General features: G+C 44.5%; 1 protein-coding gene across 2 annotated transcripts in view; it reads right to left on the bottom strand.

Moving 5' to 3' along the window:
- Window positions 1-23,916, bottom strand: part of Syn3 (synapsin III) — a 358,286-nt gene that overhangs the window by 243,083 nt on the left and 91,287 nt on the right. For both annotated transcript variants that reach the window (XM_090328587.1, XM_090328588.1), the window contains exons 5-6: window positions 4,816-4,972; window positions 1,429-1,518 (exon numbers count right to left, since the gene is read on the bottom strand). In XM_090328587.1, coding sequence (XP_090184713.1) covers window positions 1,429-1,518; window positions 4,816-4,972 — 247 coding nt within the window. The remainder of the gene's footprint in view (window positions 1-1,428; window positions 1,519-4,815; window positions 4,973-23,916) is intronic.

Here is a 23,916-nt window from a genome sequence, read left to right on the forward strand (position 1 = left end):
ATGGAGGCCTGTATACAATGACCCTTGGTGGAAATGGCCCATCTGAAATTCCCAGGGTAGCTCAGCCTGGATGTGAATGCCAAGAACTTGTGTTGCTATGACAACTAGTGAGACCTTCCCAGCACATACACCCAGTGGGCTGCCTCCACAGTAGACCACACATACCAAATGTCAGTCCTTCCCCTATCCCACTCCTTTTGTGACAATGTTCCAGATTATGTGTTGTGCTCCTGTCTGGAACCTCTGAGTACACATCCTGTGCCAGATATGGCATTTATGTACCTGATCCCATGAAATCTCAACAACCTTGAGGAAAGTGAGACTCCTGGAGTGAAGACATTATTTGAGACCTAAAAAGTAGAGACAAAGCTGAGTCTCTAACTCAGACTGGGATGGAGATAGTCTCAGTTTCCTCCATTGTATTCACACTTTAGTGGAAGGTGCTGGGTTTCATGTGTTCCAGTGTGGTGCCAAATCAGCAATAACTCAGGTTTTGTGACTCTCCCTTGATCAGATATAGGAGAAAGGTGATCAGTGGGAACTTCCATCTGGTAAGACAGTTTCCACCTGGAGTCTGCAGTTCTACTCGACTAAGTTCCCAAACAGGGCTGTCCAGCTCAGTGGCCGGAGCCTGGTTTTCAAAAGACCCCAGCAGGAATATCAGCTACCATAGTCATTATCTTGTTCCCCGAGATGCATATCTCCTGCAATGCCAAATACAGGATCATGGCTCTATATTCCTTTAACAAGCTCAAGAAGTCTATTGATCATGCAAGCAGGCATATTGTAGGTTGCTGCCAACTGATCCTAACTCTTCTACCCAACTTCTGGCTGCCTACAAGAACTCTCTACCCCACAAAACTATATCGACCTGCTCTGTCCAGGCACTTTCCAAAGAGAAGGCAAAGATCATGTACTCGAAGCTCAGATGCAGCCACTTTCCAGAGACAACCTCAAAGTATATTCACAAGTTGGCAAGTTAAAAGAGCACACAAGGAAATAGCCCCCCCCAACAATCAAATAAAGTTATTACTTATTTTTATTAACTAAGAATAAAAACCAAGGCCCAGACAAGACCCAAGTGAAACAATATTTGCACATGAAAATATCTTTCTCCTTTGTCATCAACCTAAGGCTCCAACACAGCTGTTCAAGTTGCCCTCTGATTTGTGGTCAGTTTCCAGAGTCTCATAGAGTGCCATCCACCTTTGTCATTTGACTCATTCCCTGAACTTACCCTGGAGACAAATTCTTTCCCTAGGAAAGCCAGTTATTCCCACCAGACATGAATGAAGACTCTTCCTTAAGAGTCCCAGTTGTTCTGAGAGTGACCTCTGAACCCACCTGCTCTGTCCAAAGAGACTCAGGACACAGACACCTGTGTCCATTCCACATTTTGAAAATAAACATGAAGAAAAGACCACTCACCATTGGCTTGTGGTTGGGGAAAAATGTCTGTTCCACAAGTGGGAACTTCTCAGGACCCAGGGAATGGAAGATCTTGATGAGCTGAGAGAACTAGAGAGAAGCAAAGAAATATTAATCAGCCATTATCATACACAATGGTGAAATCACCCACTTGATCCTAGGCTTTGAGTGTAGGGAACCCTGAGGCTGAGCTGTGATATCAGAAAGGGTGAAGAGGTTGGAATGCCACCTCAATATTAATCAGAAGACTGAGAACTAGCCCTGGAAAGGTCCAACAGACAAGGCAAAACAAATGTGTAAGTTACTATTCACTGGAACCTATGATTAAGTTGGAGCTGTTCAGATCCTACAAATAAGATGAATATTTGTCTTCCTGAATGTTTACCACTTCCCTCTTCTCCCTCCCTGGCTCTCCACCCTACCCAATCATTATCTAGCAGCAGCAACCCTTCAATGCCTTCCCAACATCTAATATATAGGCAGAACTCTTGAGTTCAGCTCAAATTTATTTCCTAAGCACTTACTTTATCCTCAGCATTTCACACAGGCTCCTTGCCCACCAATCAGCCTGCTAATGTTTATACAATCTTGCCCTCAGCCCTTCCATCCCTGACACACAATGCTTGCCTTTCCAGAGCACTATAAGGCAGTTTATAGGGTACAACTGTGTCCAGGCTCTCTGGGTTCAAATTCTTGCTCTGCCACTTACTATGTAAATTTGGGAAGTCACTGAAAGTTTCTGGCCTTCAGTTTCCTCATTCATAAAGTGGAGATATCAAAAGATCCTCTCTTCTTGTGTTGTTTTAAGAATGTAGTGAATTTGACACCTGAAGTGTGGGTATGGGTGCCTCACACCTGTAATTCGAGTTACTCAGGAGGTGGAGACTGGAAAGCTCACTGAGGCCAGCCTGGTCACTGTTTGAGTCCAATTCAATCAATTGCTGGGGATGGTGGTGAGCACTTGTAACATCAGCTGGAGTGGAAAATGGGAAGAAGAGGACTGAAGTTCAATCCAGCACTGGGCAAAAAGTGAGCATCAGTCTCAAAATAATTAGAGTGAAAAGGCCTGGAGGTGTTACAAGTAAGAAGCTGAGTTCAAACCCCGCATGTTCCCAGCAGCTCAGGTCAGGTCCCTTCCCACAATGGGTGGCTTGTTTCTATACTTGCTTTGGGGGCCACCGCTTTGCTTCTGTGGCCAGAGTGAGAGATTGAGCTCCAGACCTACCACCCAGCATTGGAGAGGGTGAGTTACACATCCATTGTGCCTCGTCCTGTGCCTGATTATTGAGACAAATTTTGCCGGGCAGATAAGACAAGAAGACAGAAAATAGGCCGTACAATACAATGTTGAACTTATAACCATTTGCTAAAAGAGAACATGGATAAAAAAAATAAAAGAGAACATGGGTGTTTTAGCATCTGTGAAGGGTCAGGGTGTGGAGTCAGGGAGAAGCCTGGAGCTGATAACATAAAAGAGGGAAGGATATTCCAGGAGTGCAGAGAGCTGTGCTGCTGGAGACCCTGGGTGACTGCCACAGCCGAGGCTTCATGTAGAGGAGCTAGTAAAGAGAGTTGGAGAGTGATCCATTCACCAAGAGACTTAAAAGTGGGGCCAAGGAGTTGAGAATGCAATCAGAAGGCAAAGAAGAGCTGCAGGTGGATGGATACAAGCTGATAAAGAGAGGTGGCACTGAGAACGTACCCAGAAGGCAAATGAGAGCTACAGGTGGATACAAGCAACTTAAACTGTAAACAAGCAGAAGGAACAAGCTACATTTTGTGGCCAAAGGTAGATGTCCAATGTTAGAAGGGGAACTATATCTCTTGGCAGACTGACTTGGGAGTAATTCAATATTAAGAGTCTGGAGGGGGAAGTAGGTAGCTCAGGAACTAGCTAGACTCTTGGGGTCTAGCCTTGTAGATACAGCATAGTCAACTTCGCAGGTTTGGTGCACCTTCAATGTTATTAAAGGGTTCCCCTCATCTTACAGATAAGGAAGCTGAAATCTGTCAAGATTCCATAAGGAAGCACACAGGCTTTGAGAAGGCCCGGTTCCATTACTCACTACCAGCTCTGCAGGTTTCTGTCTTCATCTGCACAGTGGTACTTAGCAATAACGACACATCAGTGTGGTTTTGACGATGAAGCACAATTCATGTGTTGTGTGGAGGCAGAGCACAGGGCCCAGTGAGCCTAGTGAGTGTAAGTTGCTTCCACCATGTGACTGGGGATGCTTGCCTATTAGTGGCCACTCCGATCACAGATGTCATGAGTCAGAGAGCTCAGTCAGAGCACAACAAGGAACTCTGGACCATGATAACAGTGGGAAAGCTGAGCCACATCTGTTAAATTGATACGTGTACTCACACAATACACATCAATTGCTAATTCAGCATAGAAGATTTCAGGTATAGCAGACGATGATGAAGATAATTTCCAGTACTTATTAAGGATCTACTCTGTGCCAGTCATGATTATAAGCATTTACTGGGCATTTATTCAAAAGCCTACCAGATAGACCCCATTATTACCATCCTATTCCAAACAAAAAAGCTAAGTCCAGAGAGATGGAGTCACTTGCTCGAGGGTATACAACTCATGTGGAGAAACTGGCCTTACAGCCCAGGTTCTTCCAACAAATACCCTATACAGAGAAGCAGCAAAACAGTGTGTATGTGTGTGTGCGTGCTTGCTCACATGCACACATGTGTGTGTACATGCATACATGCACCCCCCACACACATAGTTATTTATTGTTGCACCACTGAATTGCTTCTACCAAGGAGACAGATAATGCATAAACAAATGGATGCCATTCTGAGGTGACTATTTTGGGAAAACATATAAAGCAGAGTAAAAGATTGGCAGGCAGAGGAGGAAGTGGAGGGCTGGTAGATGAAGCCTCTCCCATAGGTAACATGTGGAGAAAACTCAACTCCAGGGAATGAATGAAATGAATGAATACAAGGAAGGATGAAGCCTTGGGCTTTGGAAAGAGATAGTGTAGTCAGTGGCTTCAGATATGGCTTCCTCACACTGGCATATGATCCTGGTGGCTCCTTAGTCACACCCCAGCTAAACTTCCTTCTCTTCAAGAGGAGAAGTGGTGCCCACCTTACACTTCTGTGATGGTTTGGGGACTGGGAGCACTTACTTCTGGTATATAGTAAATGTTTAACAAATGCTGCTACTGAAACCATGGTGATGATCCCACGCTGGCACATTTAAAACAGTGGATACTTCTTTATGCCTAATATTAGCACAATGTTGTATCACTCACTATATAATCCCTTCCCCTGTGCTGGGGAATGGTCCCATTCCATGGCTAGGAAGCCTCCCAGTGTCTCTTGGTCCCCTCCTCCACGTGGGCCTGGCTTATCACCTACCACCCAAGGCTTGCTGCAGAAGTTGTAGACGGAGTAGAGGGAGTTGACAGCAGGGAGCCCTCCATACTGCAGGCCGATAACCAGGCTTCGGTAATCCTCACCCAGTGCCATGCTGTAGGCATGCTGACGGACCAGGACAAAGTCCGGCTTGAAGGATCTGCCGAGAGAGGGGTCAGAGCAATGTCACTGAACTGTGTTTGGCTGGGAACCCATAGCTGGCTGGCTGTAACACAAGTTGGATGTGGTCACAGCCCGAGGAGTTTTTGGCAGAGTCCAAAGAGAAGTTCCTGTGGCCAGCAGACCTCCATTTCACAGATGTGTACCCTGAGGCTCAGAAGATTACCTCCGTTGCTCATAAAGCTAATACAGTGGGCCAGGTCTGCACAGCCTCATGACTCTGGCTGTCAGCCATCTGTATGTAGCCAAGAATCCTCCCCAGAGATGTCAAAGAAAATCTGTCTCATTCTTTCCAAGTAGCAAATCTCTGGAAGGCAGCATGAGTGTAAATGGGATGGCCAAAGTTCAGGCCAGGCTTTCTGCTGGGCCCCTCTGGAGGATCCTGACCAAAGACTCTATGAACAGAACTGAGGATGATTTGGGTTGTTTCCCCATTTTATAGTTGGGAATATTGCATTTCTCTTTCCTACCATCTTGCTCACAAATATGCCCAGAGCCCAAAGCTGGAGAGCTAGAGAGCCTCCTTGGAACTCAGCTATCTGGCTCTAAGCACGTCATATGCTTTTTACTCCATTTCTGGCACCTGATGGATTTACACACTGTTTTATCCACAGGCAAGGGGCAAGCTATTTCTGGGTTCCTTGCTTGTAAGTCGCATGACACAATCTGCCTCACTCGAGGAATAAAGTTTATGCCCAATACGGCACAATCGACCCATTTGACTCACAGTGTGAGTCAGATCTTCCACTTCAATTAAAGGATGTCTCTTTAAAATAATTCTGATGCAAGTTAAAATAGCTCTCAGAGGAAAAGGATCTGTCTCCTCTAGAGAAAGAAGAAAAGAATGTGCTATCCCGCAGATATTTCTCAAATCCTCTGATCTTAGCCCTCGGTGTACATGCTAGTGCCTGGCACCATAGCTCAGGTGTGTGATGAGTCTATATTGAACACATAGGTATTGTATATGAACTTCTGCTCCCCTCACTGCCACAGGAGATGATGTGGGGCTCCTTGGCCACCTTGTGACTCATCTTAAGGGAGGCATCTTCTTTCTATATTTTCCATGCTAATCAAGGTCACACAACTCTGGGTAGACTAGCATTGGGATTTTTGAAGTGACAACAGCAGAGGTAGAAGATCTGAGATTTGAGGATCATGGTTTGAGACCAATCCCAGGCAGGAAAGTCTCTGAAATGCTCATCTCCAATTACCCACCAATAAGCCAGAAGTAAAGCTATGAGTAGAATAATAGAGCACCCAGGACCTGAGTTCAAATCCCAGTATGGGCACAAGAGAAAACAACCACAATAGATAGCAGTGCAATGAGAAGAGGAGCTCTGACTGTCTTATGCAATTTAGAATTTAGATTGCATGAATGGATGTGTATGCAAAGGAATAAATAAACGAATAAACATGAAGAGCAGCGGTCACTGGGGAGAGGAAGAACTCTCCCTGTGGTCCTTGAGAAGAAAGTAGGACTAATGGCCAACATAAACAGCCAATGCCACCATGCACCAATAACTATTGGGCTGCTTTGCAGAGACACAAGTTTAACTTTTATGGAGGAATGTTTTACATCCAAGGAGTTTCTAACTCCAGGGAATTCTACTTGGCTCCCATGAGCTTCGCATATCCATGTAAAGGGGAAGTACTTAGCATGTGTGATAGACCAGTGCAGACCTAGCATGCGTTCATTGAGGTTTGTATGGACTTTTTTCCATTCATTGCTACCTAAAATATACAGTGTCCTTCCTGAAAATCTGCACTTTGGGAGAGTTGCAAAGGACACAATGAAATGAGTGACCAGTGGTGTGCAGTTTCTCCCTTCACATCCATCACCCTGGCCACTCTTCTCTAGTCAAGGGAAGGTTGAGTCCTTCATGTCACCCTCACATCCATGCATGTGGCTACAAGGGAATATATCGAATCCTGGGTTTATTAGGAAATTATGACATTTCTTCTTCAGCCAGGTTGAGGAAGGCTTGGTTGTCTGTCTTGGGGTTTGAGTCCAATAAACCTGTTGGCCTGTAAGTTTGTCTTTTCTGACCTTTTCTTTACTCATACTCTGGGCTTGTAACCCAAGACTTGAAATAGTTCCTTACACTTGGTGCTGACATCTGGGACTCAGAATGCTTTCTCATAGTGGCCCCCAACATTTGTCTAACCCTGAGAGTGGGCCAAGCAGCAGTGAATGATCTTCAGATTATTGGGACACGATCCCCGCTGTCCCAACTTACTGTCTAGGAAAGATCTGGGTGCCATGTGCAAAATCACAAATATGTGAGCAAGACACTAAAATGGATCAAAGAATGTATTCAACTCTGTCTGATGCAGGTCTAGGGGTCTGTAGATGGAAGGCTTGAATCTTGAAAGAAAAAGTAGCAGTTCATCTTGAGCAGAGATCTGAGGTTTATTCCAGGCAGAAGAAATGGTATAGCAGCTTGTATTGTTTTTTTTTTTTGGCTTATTTGCTTAATATTCTTTCATATGTTTTTGGCAGCAGAATCGATTATAAAAATCCTCTTCAAGATTTCAAGACCCACTTTTTTTCTGTGCAGGAAGTGGTCTCGGGATTGATACAGGTGTGGAATGGGCCTATGAGACCTCTCCCTGCCCTCTCAGGATGGTTGTCTGAGCTCCATGAGAGAAGAGATGAAGTGGGGGTAGATAGAGACCATGTTCTTGCTATTTAAGTGCCAGTTAGGACCAGAGACAAAGAAAAAGACCAAAGCCCTGTCCATGTTTCTTAAGTCTCTGACTCCTACTAGCCTGATGAAGAGCTCCTGAGCTAGGGAGTTTTCTGTCTTGACTTTACTGTTTTGAGTTGGGTCTGTCACTTACCATCAGTCTTGTTCTATCTGACACAAAGACAAACCAGCCAAATCTGCAGCCAATGCAGAGGCTAGCGCTGTAGGTTAGGATGAGGTGGAGGCCCAAGATGAGGCTGAGTAAAACATCCCAGCCACCTTCCTAAGCCCCTTCTTCTTTTCTGTCTTCCCTAACCTACAGGGCCCATGTCCTATCCTTTTCATGCCTGGGCAAGATCTTCTTCAATCCCACACAAGTTGACACATCCTGGCTGAAGGCTGTTGCTGGGGTTTCTTGTTATGTCAGTTTTAAAATTAATATGAGCTCTATTAGTTGAATTCCTGGAGTCCCAGGTGTTTCCCAGAAATGGATGGTACTCCAGAGGAAATCAAAGACGTGGATAATTAAATGGCAGGAACAGGACAGGTGATGCATTGCTGGGGATCACAGAAGGCTTCAGGCACCATCAAGAGGCAGGAGGCCTAAAGCTGAGGGACTCGAAACCATTGCAGAAGTGTCATAATTCCCTCAACTATGCAAAGGCCTGCAGGAGCAAGAACAGAGCTTGGCGGGGTTTCTGACTGGCACCGCTGTTAATGAGCAGAAACCTTATTATTCTCAGCGGCTCCACTAATCTTTCATAACAGTGCTTCTCCCTCACCCCTCCCCCACCTCCACCCCAAGATCCAAGATGGAAAATGGTGATATATGATGAATTCTGATCACATGTTAGCCTGTCACATCCAGATCTGGTTCTCAGCCAAACCGAGGAAGGCTCTAGGCTTCTGATGTCGTTGTGTACCAGTGGAGATGTTTCTGGAAGGCTCTAAACTGCCTCCATTCTCTCCAAAACACTTCTCCATCTCAACTTTGGAAACAGATCCTCTGGTACTAAATCTCAGGGAACTGGGTGAACTAGCAAAAGGGAGGAGATCAAAACATCTGGATAGGCTTCCTACTCCCAAAGGCTTCTGATAACACTGTCCTGAGTCAAGTTATAAAGCAGAGGAAGTGTGGATGCTCTGCAGAGGGAGGGCTTGAATTGGCCATATGGAAAGACTTGGAGAAATTCGCGATGTTTCCCCTCTAGCCTGAGGACTGCAAGAAATTAGTCCAGGACGAAAAGAGATTAGGTGGCAGGCAACCAAGAATCTGGAGAGGAGCAGACAACAGGATGCTACATAGGGGGTGGGCCGCCTGCTGGGAAGCTCTGCCAGATAACAAGGCTGGTGGGGTGGGGACCCAGCAAGGATGACAGACAGCCTGGCTCTGGGATGAATCCTAAGGCCTTTTGTAAAGTACTAGGAGGTTAATAAAACACAGATACAAGCTGCTAGAGGAAAAAGGAGTCCTCTTCTCCCATATCCACCCCCAAACCTTGATCTCTTTATCCTGAGCCCTTCCATGTCAGAGAAAGAGTTCTTCCATCCTCTTCCTCCCATCACCTCTGGGCTTCCCAGTCTGTTAGGGGTGGAATAGTGACTTTTCCAAAACAACAATAAAGACAGGTTGAAGTCTTGAATCCTGTGGCAATCCCAACCTTATATAGAAATATAACCTTATATAGAAATCTATTGGCAGATGTAATCAAGTTAAAATGAAGTGAGATTGGAGTAGCATGGACTGTACTCCAGCAGCTGCTTTTCTGGGAAGAGGTGGATATGGATATGGGTCCACAGATGGAAGTGACTGTAATCCAGGGAACACTAGTGATGTTAGGAAATGGTCAGGAAACAGCAAGATAAGGATGCCCCTGCAAGCCCCCAGAGAACCAGAGTCCCAGTGACACCTTGACTTCAGGCCACTTCTGACTCTCACATAAATTTTCTGTTGTTTAAGTCATCTAGCCTGTGGTGCCATGTTATAGAAACCTCAGGAAACAAATTCTGAGTATTGATAACAGTTCCTCTTTTTATCAACTTCTAGGTGTTTGGGGTTCCTTTTCTTCTGATGTAGATCCTCATCCACAGCCTACTCTCCACTTTTTTTTTTTTTTTGTCAGACCTGGGCCTGAGCTCAGGGCCTGAGCACTGTCCTTGGACTTTCTCAAGGCTAGAGCTCTACCACTTGAGCCTCAGCACCATTTCCGGCTTTTTTTTCTATGGATGTGGTACCGAGTAATCGGACCTGGGTCTTCATGCATGCTAGGCAAGCACTCTACCACTAGGCCAAACTCCCGGCCCTACTCTCCACTTCTAAAACAGGAACCCTGCCCTCATCCATGTTAGTTGCTCTAATTCAATACAGTATAAACAGTAGAAATTTATTTCCTGAAATTCTAGAGAATGGAAAGTCCAAGCTCTAGTGGCTGGCAAATTCAGTGTCTGATAGCCAGATACAGGGGTTATCACACCTGTAATTTTAGCTACATAGAAGGCTGAGATCAAGAGTATCATGTATTGGGCCAGGAGCATGGCCTAGTGGTAGAATGCTTGCCTAGCACACACAAAGGCCTGGGTTTGATTCCTCGATAACACATACACAGAAGTGGTGCCGTGGTTCAAGTGGTAGAGCACTAGATTTGAGCTAAAGAGCTCAGGGACAGTGACCAGGGCAGAGTTCAAGCCCCACAACTGACAAAATAAAAGAGTTCAAGGCCAGGCTGGGCACATACATGAGACCTCTTCTTAACTGGTAGTTGACATATCATCTCAGCAATCCTGTCATTATAGCTACAGGGGAGGCTGAGATGGGGAGATTGCTACCAAGGCCAGCCTGGGCAGAAAAGTCTTCAAGAGGCCATCATACTGGAAGAAAGAAGCTGGGTGTTATGGTATCTGCCTGTCACCCAACCTGTGACAGGAAACCTAAAACAGGAAACTCATTCAGGACCAGACCCAGACAAAATGTGACACCCTACTTCAAAATAATCAGTGCAAAAAAGGGGTTAGAACTAGAGGTATGGCTCAGTGGTAATGTGCCTGGCAAGAAAACTTAAGGCCCTGTGTTCAGATTCTAGGATAGGAAGAGAAGGAGGGAGAGAAAGAGGGAGAGCCAGTGTCTGCTAAAGTCTACTTCTTGGTTCATAGCTGATGTCTTCTAGCTGTATTCCCATAATGCAGAAGGGCTGCACAGCTCCTAGACTCTCTACTATTATACTCAGAAGGGCTCTGTCAGAATCATTGTCTCCTAAAGATCCCACCTCCTCATACCATACACTGGGGATTAGTTTAAAGGAACACACACATTTAGACCATAGGCAACCCTCTGACAATAAGAAAACCTTTATCCCACTGAAACAAAAGCCATATAACGAATGATTGTTATCCTTAATGTACTATGTTATCTCTCATCTCCTTTGCTGGCCCTTGGTTATCTCATATTGTTATAGTATCTCACTTCGTTATCTGATATATTGAATTTATTTGTATTTGGTTATTTGAAATTTGATAGGGAAGGGGGGAAAACCAAGACGGGTGGGGTGTGTGTGTGTGGGGGGAAATGGGTACCAAGACATGTGAAAGGGTATCAATGTACGTGAATTAATGAACCTTCTATCTGGCAAATATCAGGTAACCCTTTTACTAATTACAATAAAAAATGCAAAAAAAATAATGACAAAAAAATGAACTATACAACTTGTGGTGGGGACAGAAAAGGAAAACTTGGGGAGAGCAAGGAAAGAGGCAACACAATTCAAAAAGAAATGTACTCATTAACCTATGTAACTGACCCCTCTGTACAGCACCTTTATAATAGCAATAAATAAATAGATATAGATCTAACTACAAAAAAAAGAAAACCTTTATCCCAAGGTTGAAAGTAAGCTAGAAGTTAAAGAATGTTCATATCTATACAAATGTATATATAATATATACAAAACAATATAAGAAATCCATAAACATATAGAACTTTGGGTGATTTTTCACTAAAATGCTAACTTTACTATTTGAAGGCAGAGGAATGATTCTTCTTTTGCTACTGTCTGCATTAAAATAAAAGAGCACAGAGTGTTTTTACAGACAGGAAAAAACAATGATGTCATTGCAATTCTGGGAAAAAAAGAGAAATGTGCCAATGATGTCATATCATAGAAAAGGCTTAGGGTACAAATTTACGTGTCATAAAGCAACAAAAGAGAATCTGGCTTATGATTAACATGTTGAAAAATGAAGGTAGAAAGAGAGGTGGGAAATCCCTCTTCATCTGCTAAAGTGAGGAGGAAGCAGAAACAGAAGACTTCTTGTCTTTTGAAAATGTTCATTTTTGTTATGATTTGGTTGAGACATTAGCCTGAGAAGTCAGGTGGCAAGCATAGAGAGATGAATGGGTTATGGATGGATGAATGCCTAGGTAGACAGACAGACACAAAGATGGATGGATGGATGGATGGATGGATGGATGGATGGATGGATGGATAGGTGGGTGGGTGGGCAAATAGGCACATGTATAAATAGATGAATGGATGGAGAGATAGATTGATGGATGGGCAGACAGATGAAAGATAGGAAAGGGAAAAGAAAAAGATGGATAGGTAAGCCATGTCTTTTTCAAAAGCTTTCCTACATAAATAAAGATACCCATCCATCTTGTTGTTCCCCAGTTAGGTGTTTTCCACCATGAGTGAGTAGTTTTGCAAGGAGTGGGGAGCCCTAGCAGGGGGCCTCAGCCTAAGCACAGTGAGGTTTGGTGCGTGACAGAAGGGGTGGCCCTGACAAGCTTTGAGCTCCCAGCCACAGCATCTTTAACTTGACCTGAAGGGAGGGCCTCTTTCTGGAAGGCGGTTACCCTGCTTCTCGAAATGGGTATTTCCTGCTCAATGGAAGTGCTGAGCGAGCCCTTGACTAGTTCCTTCCTTAATCTGACAGAAGCAAATATGTAGCTTGTCAGAGTGGATGTTTGTGGAGAAAGCCTGGGGTCTGAGTCTGTCTTAGCTCCCAGCCTGGGTTTGAAATGTGCTCTCCTGTCACCCATGGGCAATACCATCATTTTTTATCTCAAAATGGGCTTCCCCCTTCCTCCCTCCCCTCTGCTTCTCCTGCATCCGCTCCAGCGTGCTGAGCACCAGCTGCCCGGAGGCCCATCTCTCATCAGCTGCTTTATCTCCCCGATGAATAATGTCCCCTTCCCCAGAGCCTGGCAGAAAGCCCACAGTGGAGCTGGCTGCTGACAGCCCAGAGCTCAAGCAGCTGTGGGAAGAGAAAAGGCTGCCCAAGGGCTACAGGGGTGAGACTCAGTGTCCCAGACAGCAGGGTTCCCTGGACCCTGTCTCCATGCTGCTGCGTGTTGGGGAAACTGAGGCACTTTCCACGTACACTGGTGCCCTTTAGAAGTGGAGACTACCTGTAAGAGATGTGACTGGTGTGTGTCAGACAACAGAGACCTCTGGAGAAGACGACCCTCAAAACATAACTTAACTACTCTAGGTCTCAGTTTTTCTCCTCTTCAAAAAACGCTGACAGTTGTGTCAGCTGTCAGGCTCTGCCCTATGCCAGCTGGTGCCTCTGGCAGGGGCTTGCTGTGCCCAAGGCCTTCTCCATTTCCCTGGACTGACTGATGGGACCTGTGACCCCTCAGATGATTAAGAGGTTAAATTCTCACTTCCACACCACCATCCACCAGGGCAGTCAGTGATGGGACACAGCCCAGCCCTCTTCCCTCAATGTGGGGAGCCCCAGGATGTTGTTCATATACAGAGACACTGTAAGTGTTTACCTGTCTCTCTCTAGAGCATGCTAAGTACTCAGATGATGTTCAGTGTGTTATCCAACCGTGAGCAATGATGAGTCTTAGGGACCATTCCTACTGGACTGAATGCAAGAAGAGCAAGATCCCAGGTCTGCAAGTGGAGGGGCTGAAAATGGCCCTCAGGCCCCTTTGCCCAACTCTCCTTGTTCAAGTGTTCTTGATCTTAGATGTGCCAGGCCACGGAGGAGTGAGGCTACTTCCACCGTGGTTCCATAACCCTGTGGACCTCATGAACACCGACTGTGGATTTACTCCTGCCCAGCACTCAGTGAAGGTCAAGTACATTGGCTTTGGAACCCAAAAACCCATAGTCAAGTCTGGGCAGACCATGTTTTTCCTTGTTTAATCTCTCGGTGTCTTCGTTTCTTGAAAAATCAGGTTGCACTCACTTTCTAAGGTCAGCGTGAGGATTAAAGACAGTTCAATTAAAAGCCTAAAAACCTGATTCCTACCATTAAGGAAGAGGTTCATAAACTGGAGTCACTTTTTTTGTTACCACCTGAGAGGAGCAAGATGTGAAAAATCCCTGAGTAGAAAAGGCTGTTGGAGACATCTGGAGATGTACTGAGCCTTCACAGCTGCATCCAGGAACATCTAGACAAGACATGCTCCCAACATCTACCAACATACAGGGCAGTCCTTCCTCACAGGGAATTACCCAGCCCCAGATGACTGCAGTGCTGAGATTGGAGAGCTAACAGCTCTGACTTCTGCTTGTATCACCAATAGTTGTGTGACTATTGGCCAGTTCCTTAGCAGCTCTGTGCCTCAGTTGCCTTACAAGTATTCTTTTTCTGGCTTTAATGAGAACATGAACTAGAGCCTCTTAGTATGTTAGCCATAATGGGAACTCAGAGAAATGGAGGACACAAGAAGCCATTTGACCTGAGGATGTGTTACTTAGAAAGGATATCGGCTGAATCTCACTGGAGTAGAAAGGAATCTGACGGCTGGGTATGTAGAGTTCTAGAGAAGGAAATGTGGGAAGTCACAGACTGCTTTATCCAACATGTCTAGCCATACAAGAAAGAAGAGACATGCTGGCTATGGCTACCAGGGAGGAGATGCCTTATTTCTCATCTGTCTGTTTGTCCGTCTTTTGATCTTTCTTTTATGTGTACGAATGTAACTGTAACCCCTCTATATATTACCCCGACAATAAAGAAAAAAGTTACAACTGGATTTGTGATTCAAGTGGTAGAGCACTAGCCTTGAGAAGAAAAATAAATAAATAAATAAATAAATAATCTCCATTTAAAAGAGTCAAAGACAAATGTGGCACTGTGTTAAGGTCTGCTTAACACATGACAATCTTAATCATAAATCTAAATCTTAGACATGGTTCATGTCTAAGTCTTAGGGTCTTGTCTTTTGAACAGCACCACTTTAATCCTGATAGCTGCCCATTGAGGCAGGCATTGTGATTGTACCTGGCTATCTGTTTGTGTTTAAATAAGACAGGCACAGGAGGTTAAGCAGCCTGTCTGATGTTGTATAGCAGAACCAGGTAGCCTGGGAGTTCTTAGTCACTTCAGTATATGGTGTTTGTTATTCTATTATTTGTATTTCCCATGTTTGAAGTAGTTCAGGACTTTTTTAAGGATCTATAGTAAATAACCCTAACAAAGTATTTGTCAAATTAGTACTTTCAACCATTTATATCTAAAGTTACTAAAAAAAAAACTTTAGAGTACATATTGTCAGTGCTGGGGCTTGACCCCATGTCTGGGTACTGTTCCTTAGCTTTTTTGCTCAGGGCTGGTGATCTACCACTTGAGCCACAGATCCACCTTCTGGCTTTTTTTGGTAACTCATTGGACGTAAGAGTCTCATAGATTTTCCTGCGTGGACTGACTTTGAACAAGAGTTTTTGGGTCTCTGTTTCCTGAGTAGCTAGGATTGCAGGTCTGAGCCACGAGCACCTGATGAAACATGAGAATTTTCTAGGACATACAAAAAAAGCCTCAGTGTTGTTGCCATTTTTCTTGGATCCTGCCTGAAGCTCCTCCTCTTGGCCCCCCTCAAACCATCAATTCTCTGTACTAATATCTTCCATTACCTGTCTTTATACCCCCACCTCTCCACATCCTAGCTGCTGGTGTGTCTCCCACTTCCCCCTTGAGGATGTCAACCCTATCAGGGAGGACCGACTTTATATCTGACTTATAAATACAGATTTATATCTGAATTCCTAGAACTTGGCCAGGAGTCTCCATGCTCCATACCACCATGAAAGTAGGAGGATCTATCAGAGGCCCCATGGGGGAGGACAGAGCTGCCTACAAAGAGGCCATACAGGGTGCAGGGAAGGGACAGGCCCCCCTTCTGGGCTGGAGACACATGGCAGTGATTTTCAGGACCACCACCCAGCTGGGGGGGTGCGGGAGAGAAGGGAAGGTCCAGCATAAATGCTTCCAGCTGACCCTCCATGGTGGACAGGAACTTCCTGACAGGACCCTGGCTGCTTCCAGCTCAGCTCATATGGTCAGACGAGGGCAAGGCAGCATCAGCTTTTGGGAGAGTAGTCTGGGGATTACCTTCTATGCCGGGGTAGGGGGTGTGCTCTTTTCTCTATAGCTGCAAGGTCCACCCTGTTTCTTCAAAAAGGCACAGGGACTCTCAACCTTGAGAACACATTAGAATTCCTTTGGGAACTCTCAAAACTTCATATCTAGATTATTTTCTCCTTGTTCCTGTCCCAGATATTCTGATGCTCTGGTCAATAATGGACCTAGTGATATCACAGCCATCCTATTTATTTTATTTTAGTGCCAGTACTAGGGCTTGAACTCAAAGCTAGTGTACTCTTCCTTCTGTTGTTCAAGGCTGGTGCTGTACACTTGAGCCACACTTCTACTTCCAGCTTTTTAGTGGTTAATTGGAAATAAGAGTCTCAGGTACTTTCTTGCCAAGGCTGGCTTTGGACTGTGTTCCTCAGATCTCAGCCTCCTGAGTAGCTAGGATTACAAGTATGAACCACCAGCCCCCCACTTCCTCCCACTTATTAAAGTGCTGCTCTGTATATGTTATGCTGACAGCAACCTCTGCCATCTCAGGTTTATTGAAGCCATCTCTTGATTACATCATGAGGTCACACTGAATGACTGGCCTGGACTATGTAGGTTTATGTAAGTCTACTCTATGATAGCACAATGACAAATTGCCTAATGACAATCTCAGGACATGTTACCTTCATTAAATGACAGAAGTGGCTACCTGGATTGGGAGTTTTAGAAGCTTTCTAGTCATAAAATAAAGCTGAGTACCGTTAAGTACCCTCTTTGTAAAAAAAACAAGAAACAGACAAAAATAGGTGCTACCAGGTGAACGGTAATGACTTCTGCATTTGATGCATATTTTTCTGGAAGGCTTTGAGGAAGGAATGAGTTTGAGGTCCCTGTCATATGGAATAGGTAAGTTGAGAAAAGGAAGCATTCAGCTGTTCTGGTATATATAAACAACACAGCCACTGAAATCTTGGTCCTACCTAACGTCTTATCCATTATCACTGACGGACTGAACACAGGGACATTTCCTGAATAGACCATAGTGGTGGTCAGAAGCAGATGCTAGACCACAAAAGCAAGCCAGTAACTCATGTACATACCTCGGTACAATACTAAGGTGAGCTGCCCCCAGGACATAAATCTGTTCCTTTCCTGGCTGCTTGGGACTTCACAGATTCAGGTCAGCCAAGAATATGTCAGTAGACAGGGACTGCATAAAACCAGGTCTGCCTAAGCCTGCAAAAACACTTCTAAGTATTTAAACATATTCCTAAACCAGCCCCTTCCATTACAAAGCCTGCCCTTTAAGGACCATTAATGAAGGCCAGGACTGGCTAATCATGTAGGTGCTGACTTTAATTCTGAGGATCCCACAAGCTGGTTCGTGGACTGTTCTAAGCATTCACTTGCGCTCAGGCTCTGGTTCTACCAAAGCCTGAAATCCTTGGAACACTGGTTAACATTTTGGTGCTTCCATCTGCCCATCTGGAAAGAGCTAATTGGACCACTACAATAGCACAGGCCTGTGGTGTTTTGACAAGGGTGGAATGAGTCAATCCAGATAAAGTGTTGAAGGCAGAAGTCTGGCACACCACCATCCCTGGGTTGATGGCTCATTATGTTAGCCAGATGTTGAGTCTACAAGGTAAGTAGCATTTATTTGTGAAACTTCCCAGAGTGTCTAAGTATATGATTTTTTCCCCTCTTGGTAGATAATTATTTTAGCATCTTCAAAGAGGCAGCTCATGAGTAAGGGATCTTTTGATGTGTAAGGGACCTTGATGCCTGGCCTTTAAAAGTGGACAGCTGTTTCTATACCGTGGATCTGCCAGCAGGGGTCACAGCGTCCCTGTGCTGGCTGGTGCTGAGGTTTGAATGTACTATGAGTATCCCCAGAGGTCGATGTGTTCAAGACTCAGTCTCTGGGTATCGTGGTATGGAAAGGTGGTGGAAGCTTTAAGAGGTGGGGCCCCGTAGTCAGTTGGCACTTGAGTCAATGAAAGTATGCCCTTGCAAAAGATGGAAGTGACACCGTGTCCCGCCCTTTGGCACATCTTGCCAGAAGTTGTTATAAAAGCTAGAGTCAGAGCTGGACCCCACTCAGTTCTCTCTGTCTTCTTGGTTTGCAGCAAGATGCTTCTACCTGCACAGGCTCTACCATATGACATGGGGTTTTTGACAAAGCTTTGGTAGGTCAGCTTTCTACACCACAAGCCCATAAGTCTTTATAAGGTTAGCCACCTTAAGCTTTTATGATAGCTCTGCACAGTACACCACTGACTAATCACACTGACACATGGCTTCCCTTTACCCTACCATGTGGCTCAGTGTCTTCGGTGAGCCAATCCACAATGGAAATCTATTCAGGGTTTTACATCCATCCTTTCCATTCCTTCCTGAACCACATCTGTCCTAGCAGGCAACTTCCTACATTTTTCCAAGGTTGTGAATTCCAAAGTCCTCTGTGTACTCTCTGACTCTTGGTTTTCTATGGAGCAGAACATCCTGGAAAGCCTATCAGTACAAATGAATATGCTTCTTTAAAAAAAATTCTTAAATGGTATCTCAGCATATATATATGTATATAAACATAATAAATAGTCATATACAGATGGACAAATAGCTATTAACAAACACTTTTTAAGACTGAAACTCATTTTACCATTCACACACTGTACAATTCAGTGGCTTGGCACCAGTTTAAATAGAATGATACATATGTGAATGAACGAAAGAATGTCATATACCATGGAATTGGCTGCAAACAAAAACAAACGAAACTACTTTTGTCAGTATCTGTGTCTACCTTCTTCACACAAGATTTTTGTCTAACTAAGTCCATGAAGGAAATGCATCAGCTCTCCTCAGTTTGGGACCCGGTGTCCCCCCATAGACTTAAGTGCTACTGTCCTGACTCCTGTTCTCTGTTGAGAGCCCCGTCTTGGCTCTCTGGGCTGAACCATCACACTTGTCAGTGAGATCCCCTTCCTCATGTTCCCTGAGAGGGCCAGAAGATGTTCCTGGATCACCCCAGCCAGGCCTCTACGCTTCAGTGGCCGGAAGTGCGTCATGGTCCATTTCTCAGTGGGATCAGAATAACCACAACCAACCCAAATGAAGAGAAGATGTTTACATTTCCTAGAAGCATATGGCCATCGACCAGCTAAGTAAACTCAGGGCTTGGCAAGCCACAAAGAAGGCAGACGGCCAACAGTATACAGCACCTTTGGAAACCTTTCTATTTTCATGGATAATGAAAATGCTTTCCTTTTAAAGAATTGGTTCACGGTGTATGCATTTTAAGAGAGCAATATTGTAAGCGTATTAACAACGGTACATATGAACACATTTAAAATGCACTGATATCTCTAAAATCTGTTAAAAGACTTTCATGGGGTCTGGCAGACCTTTAAGAAGAAATTGGAAAACAGACGCTTGAGGCTCTCAGTCATTTCTGTGAGTCCTCAACAACTTTCTTGGCTCTCAAGCCCTTCATTTTCCTCTCTTGTAGAAACAGCAGTGTGGCGGAGGACTTAGACATCACACACATAACGTAAAAGAAATGGGCTATATGGCCAAATCTGGTTTAGAATCCCAGCTCTACCAGCTGTGTGGCTATGGGCATGTATTGAACTTTAGTTCACTCCTTGGTAGAATGAAAAGAAAAAATTTATAATTCATAGGGCCACTTAAAACATGTATTCCAGCTGGGTACAAGTGGCTCACTCTTGTAATCCTAGCTACTCAAGAGGCTGAAATCTGAGGGTCACAGTGCAAAACCAGGGTTGGAAGGAAAATCCATGAGACACTTATCTCCAATTAACCAGCAAGAAGCCCAAAGTGAAAGGTAAACAAATTCAGCAGTGGCCCTCACTAGACTATGTTGAAAAGTGAACTATACAACTTGTGGGTGGGGAAGGGAGAGAAAAACTGAGAGTTAGTGAGGGAAGGAGTGACATTGTTCAAAAAGAAATATACTCATTGCCTGACTTACATAACTGTGACTCCTTTGTACATCACCTTTATAATAACCATTTTTAAGCCCAGAGTGGAAGTGTGGCTCAAGTAGTATAGCACCAGCCTTGAATGAAAAAGCTAAAGCTGAAGGTCAAATGAGCTATACTCTGAATTGAAGCCCCAGGGCCAACTCACACACACACACACTCTTTCTGTTCTCTCTCTCTCTCTCTCTCTCTCTCTCTCTCTCTCTCTCTCTCTCTCTCTCTCTCTCTCTCTCTCTCTCTCTCTCTCCTACACACACACACTCAGTATATTCCAGAGGTGTGTAATTAGCATAAAATAAAATGTACCCATTTAAAACACATGGTTTGATGAGCTTTGACAAATGTACAATGGACTGAACCATCGGTCCAATCAAGATACATTTTTTTTTTGTCGGTCGTGGGTTTGACCTCTGGGACTGGGCACTGTTCAAGGCTAGCACTCTACCACTTGAGCCACAGTGCCACTTCCAGTTTTCTGGTGGTTCATTGGAGATAAGTCTCATGGACTTCTATGCCCAGGCTAACTTTGAACCCTGATCCTCAGATCTCAGCCTCCTGAGTAGCGAGGATTACAGGCGTGAGACACTGGCACCCAGCTCAAGATACAATTTTTACACACCCAAAGTTGCCTTGTGCCCCTCTATAGTCACCCCTTCCCTTTGCCCTCAGGCCTTAGCCCTGGGCAGTTAGTGAAGCTTCAATGAGTATAGGTTGTTTTTGCCTGTTCTCTCCGATCTAGCTTTTTTTCCTCTGTGGACTGTCACTGCACAGTTGTATGCAGTGAAGGTGGTCTGAAAGGTAGTTGGATAGATGACCCCAGCCTCTTGGCAATTATTCTCCCAAGCTACCTTATGAAACTCTGTCTTGCTGACTCACTTGTTCCTTGGCTCTCTGAAGAAGTGGACTTGCCACATTGTAGGAAGACTCATGGAAAGGTCACATAGCAAAGCACTGTAGAAGGAACTTTAAGAGCCAGGCATGATTACTGGGACCTAAGGGTGGCCTGTTGGGTCTGAGGGTGACTTCTATGAGTAGATAAGAGAACCCTCCAGCTGACAGGCTGAAAGAAGCCAAGGCCCTTAGTTTTGCAGCCACATAGAAATGAATTCTTCCAACAGCAACTTGAAAAGAACTTGGCTGCGTGGTTCCCTTGCCAGCCAAGCTTCCATGTGAGAGTTGAGCCCCAGATGGCAGCTTGACTACAATCTTATAGAAGATCCAGCGATGCCTTCTCAGACCAGGTGAAATGAAACATGTTGTACCATAGGCCAACACTCTTTTGTAGTAATCTGTGACTCCATTTAGAAAAGGCACATGCATCTCTCTGCAGTTTCTTCCTGTGATCTCTGAGTTCATTCGTCCCATTTGTTCTCAATGTATGTGATCCATCACAGCCCCCATCCCAAAGACCCTGATTTGCCTGTGGATTGGGACTGCTGGGAAAGAAGATGACATGCAGAGTATTTTCAAGTCACTGTCTAGGCTTGCTTCACTTCTTTTGAGCGACAATGAAGTAGGAGAGTTAAAATACGATGGTGTAAACACATTTAGTTGTTTAAGAAAAACTGCCAGATCATTTCCCAAAGAAAGTGTGTCCCATTTCCGATTCCCATTGTGATATGACAATTATGGAACTCTATCTCCTATACCAAAGTGTGGCTGGCAAACTTTTACAGCTTGCAGTTTCTTTACAGTTGTTATTGCCCATTTTTCCTGATGGCATTTGGTATCCTCTCATTGCTTGTTTGTCTATGATTTATGGATTCAAAGTTTGGCTATGGATTTTTGCTATCTTTTGTTTAGTATCTTTTAACTCTCAAGATATTGCCACCCTTAGGAATATTTTAAGTAAGTAATACAGATATGGCAGCATTTAGTATAATACTAATTAAAAGATCACTTTATTGCTTTTTGTTCTTAATGTGTAAGTATGCCAATGCTGGGGCTTGAACTTAGGGCCTGGTGCTATTGCTTAGCTTTTTCACTCAAGGTTGGTACTCTACCACTTGAGCCCCAGCTCAAATTCTGGTTTTCTGGTGGTTAATTGAAGATAAGAATCTCACAGGCTTTCCTGCCCAGACTGGCTTTGAACTAGAATCCTCAGATCTCAGCGTCCTGAACAGCCAGGATTATGTTAAGGACACTTAACGATATCAGTTTTATGACATTAGTAAAGTCACACACAAAGTACCTTTTAAAGGAGCTTATTTAAGTCTTTGCCCTGAAGAAGAGGAGGAAGAGGAATGGAAAGAAGATAAACAACAAAGGAGATAGAGGAAGAAAGCATGGGACTCCCAGGACAGACAATGGGAGACAGCCCATTTAGGGACTGTTGAACTCTACACTAAAGTTGGAGGAAAGCTGGCTTTCTAGCTAGGATAGGTACTTAAGGGCCCCTGCTCTGAGAGACCTGGCATTCACGAGGGTGCCCCCTGCCTCTATTTAAAGAAGCTGAGATCTTCAACACTTAGTAACAATCTGAAGCTGAGTATCTAAGTCTGCCCTGCAGTCCCCTAGGTGGGGGCTGAAGGAAAGGGCTGAGCATGTGCAAGGGGTGTCAGAGGAATCCTGGAACCAATCTCCATCAGAGATGCTAAAATTAGCACGTGCCCCTCCTCACAGCTCCTCCTGCCCCAACTCTGCCTCCACACCTTTGTCCCCAGCTCCTGTCTCTGTCCTATATCACACTTCCTCATCAGGCCTTGAACCTCTGGAGGGAGAGGGAAGGAAGCGACAGTGACCACCTAGCTTCTCAGGGCTCCCCCAGAAGAAATGAAAAATTTTATAGGGATTTCTTTTCTTTAATAAATGTACTTAAGTAGCATGTACTTACTTAAAATAAAATCCTAAAGGACAGAAGCCCTAAGGTTCAAAGACATTCCAATGTACGTCATATTTTCATACATATAAATGGAAACATACATACAAATGTATTTGTGTGTGTGTCTGTCCTGGGGCTTGAACTCAGGGCTTATGCACTCCCCCTGAGCCTTTTGCTCAAGGCCAGTATTCTTCTACCTCTTGAAACACAGCTTGGCTTGCTTATGCATAGATGGCACCGTACTATTAAGCAAGGCTTCCAGCCAGGCTTTTTGCTGGCTATTTGGAAATGGAGTCTTACCCAGGCTGGCTTCAAACCATGATTTTCCTGGATCTCAGCCTCCTGAATGGCAAAGATTACAGGTATGAGCCACCACTGCCCAACTAGAATTTTTTTTTAATTTTCTAAACTCTGAGGACATAAAGAATTGGGTGTGTATAGCCTGCCCATTCCAGACAGTTAATTCTCATTTACTTGGTATATTTTCTGGGCAAGACTCAGTGAACAATCTTTCCTATGTAGATTCTAAAATGGCATATTTGATTATTATTAGATGTTCCTCACTCATCAGACTTTTCAAGCAAGGCTCTAATAGCAGAGAGAATGCTGGTTTTGTTGACTGAGGTAGCAGAAACATCTAGTAAATGTACTTAGCACAAAGGCAGCCCTCAAAGATGTTTGTTGAGAACTGAGGCTGTAGCTCCGTGAGACAGCGCTTGCCTGTCACGCTTGAAGCTCTGGGTTTCATCTCAGCATTGCTAAAGAAGAAAAAGGCACTGAATGCACAGAGGTGCAGAGGTAGGGTAGAAAGGGCAATCTAGTTAATATACAATGATGCAAGTGGTGTGTTCATGTGTGTGCATGTGCACCAGCACTAGGACTTGAACTCAGGGCTTAGGTACTGTCCTTTAGTTTTATTCCACACAAGTCTGGTACTCTAGCACTTGAGCCATTTTTTCTAACTAGCATTTTGCTAGTTAGTCTCACAAACTTTCCTGCCTGGGCTGACTTCAAGCCAGGATCCTTAGATCTCAGCTTTCTGCATTAGCTACAAGTGTGAGCCACCCACACCTGCTTGCAAGTCATCTTGGATGCT

Source organism: Megascapheus bottae, chromosome 2 (assembly GCF_031878675.1).
Source record: "Megascapheus bottae isolate mThoBot1 chromosome 2, mThoBot2.hap1, whole genome shotgun sequence".
In the NCBI taxonomy this organism is placed as follows: domain Eukaryota; kingdom Metazoa; phylum Chordata; class Mammalia; order Rodentia; family Geomyidae; genus Megascapheus; species Megascapheus bottae.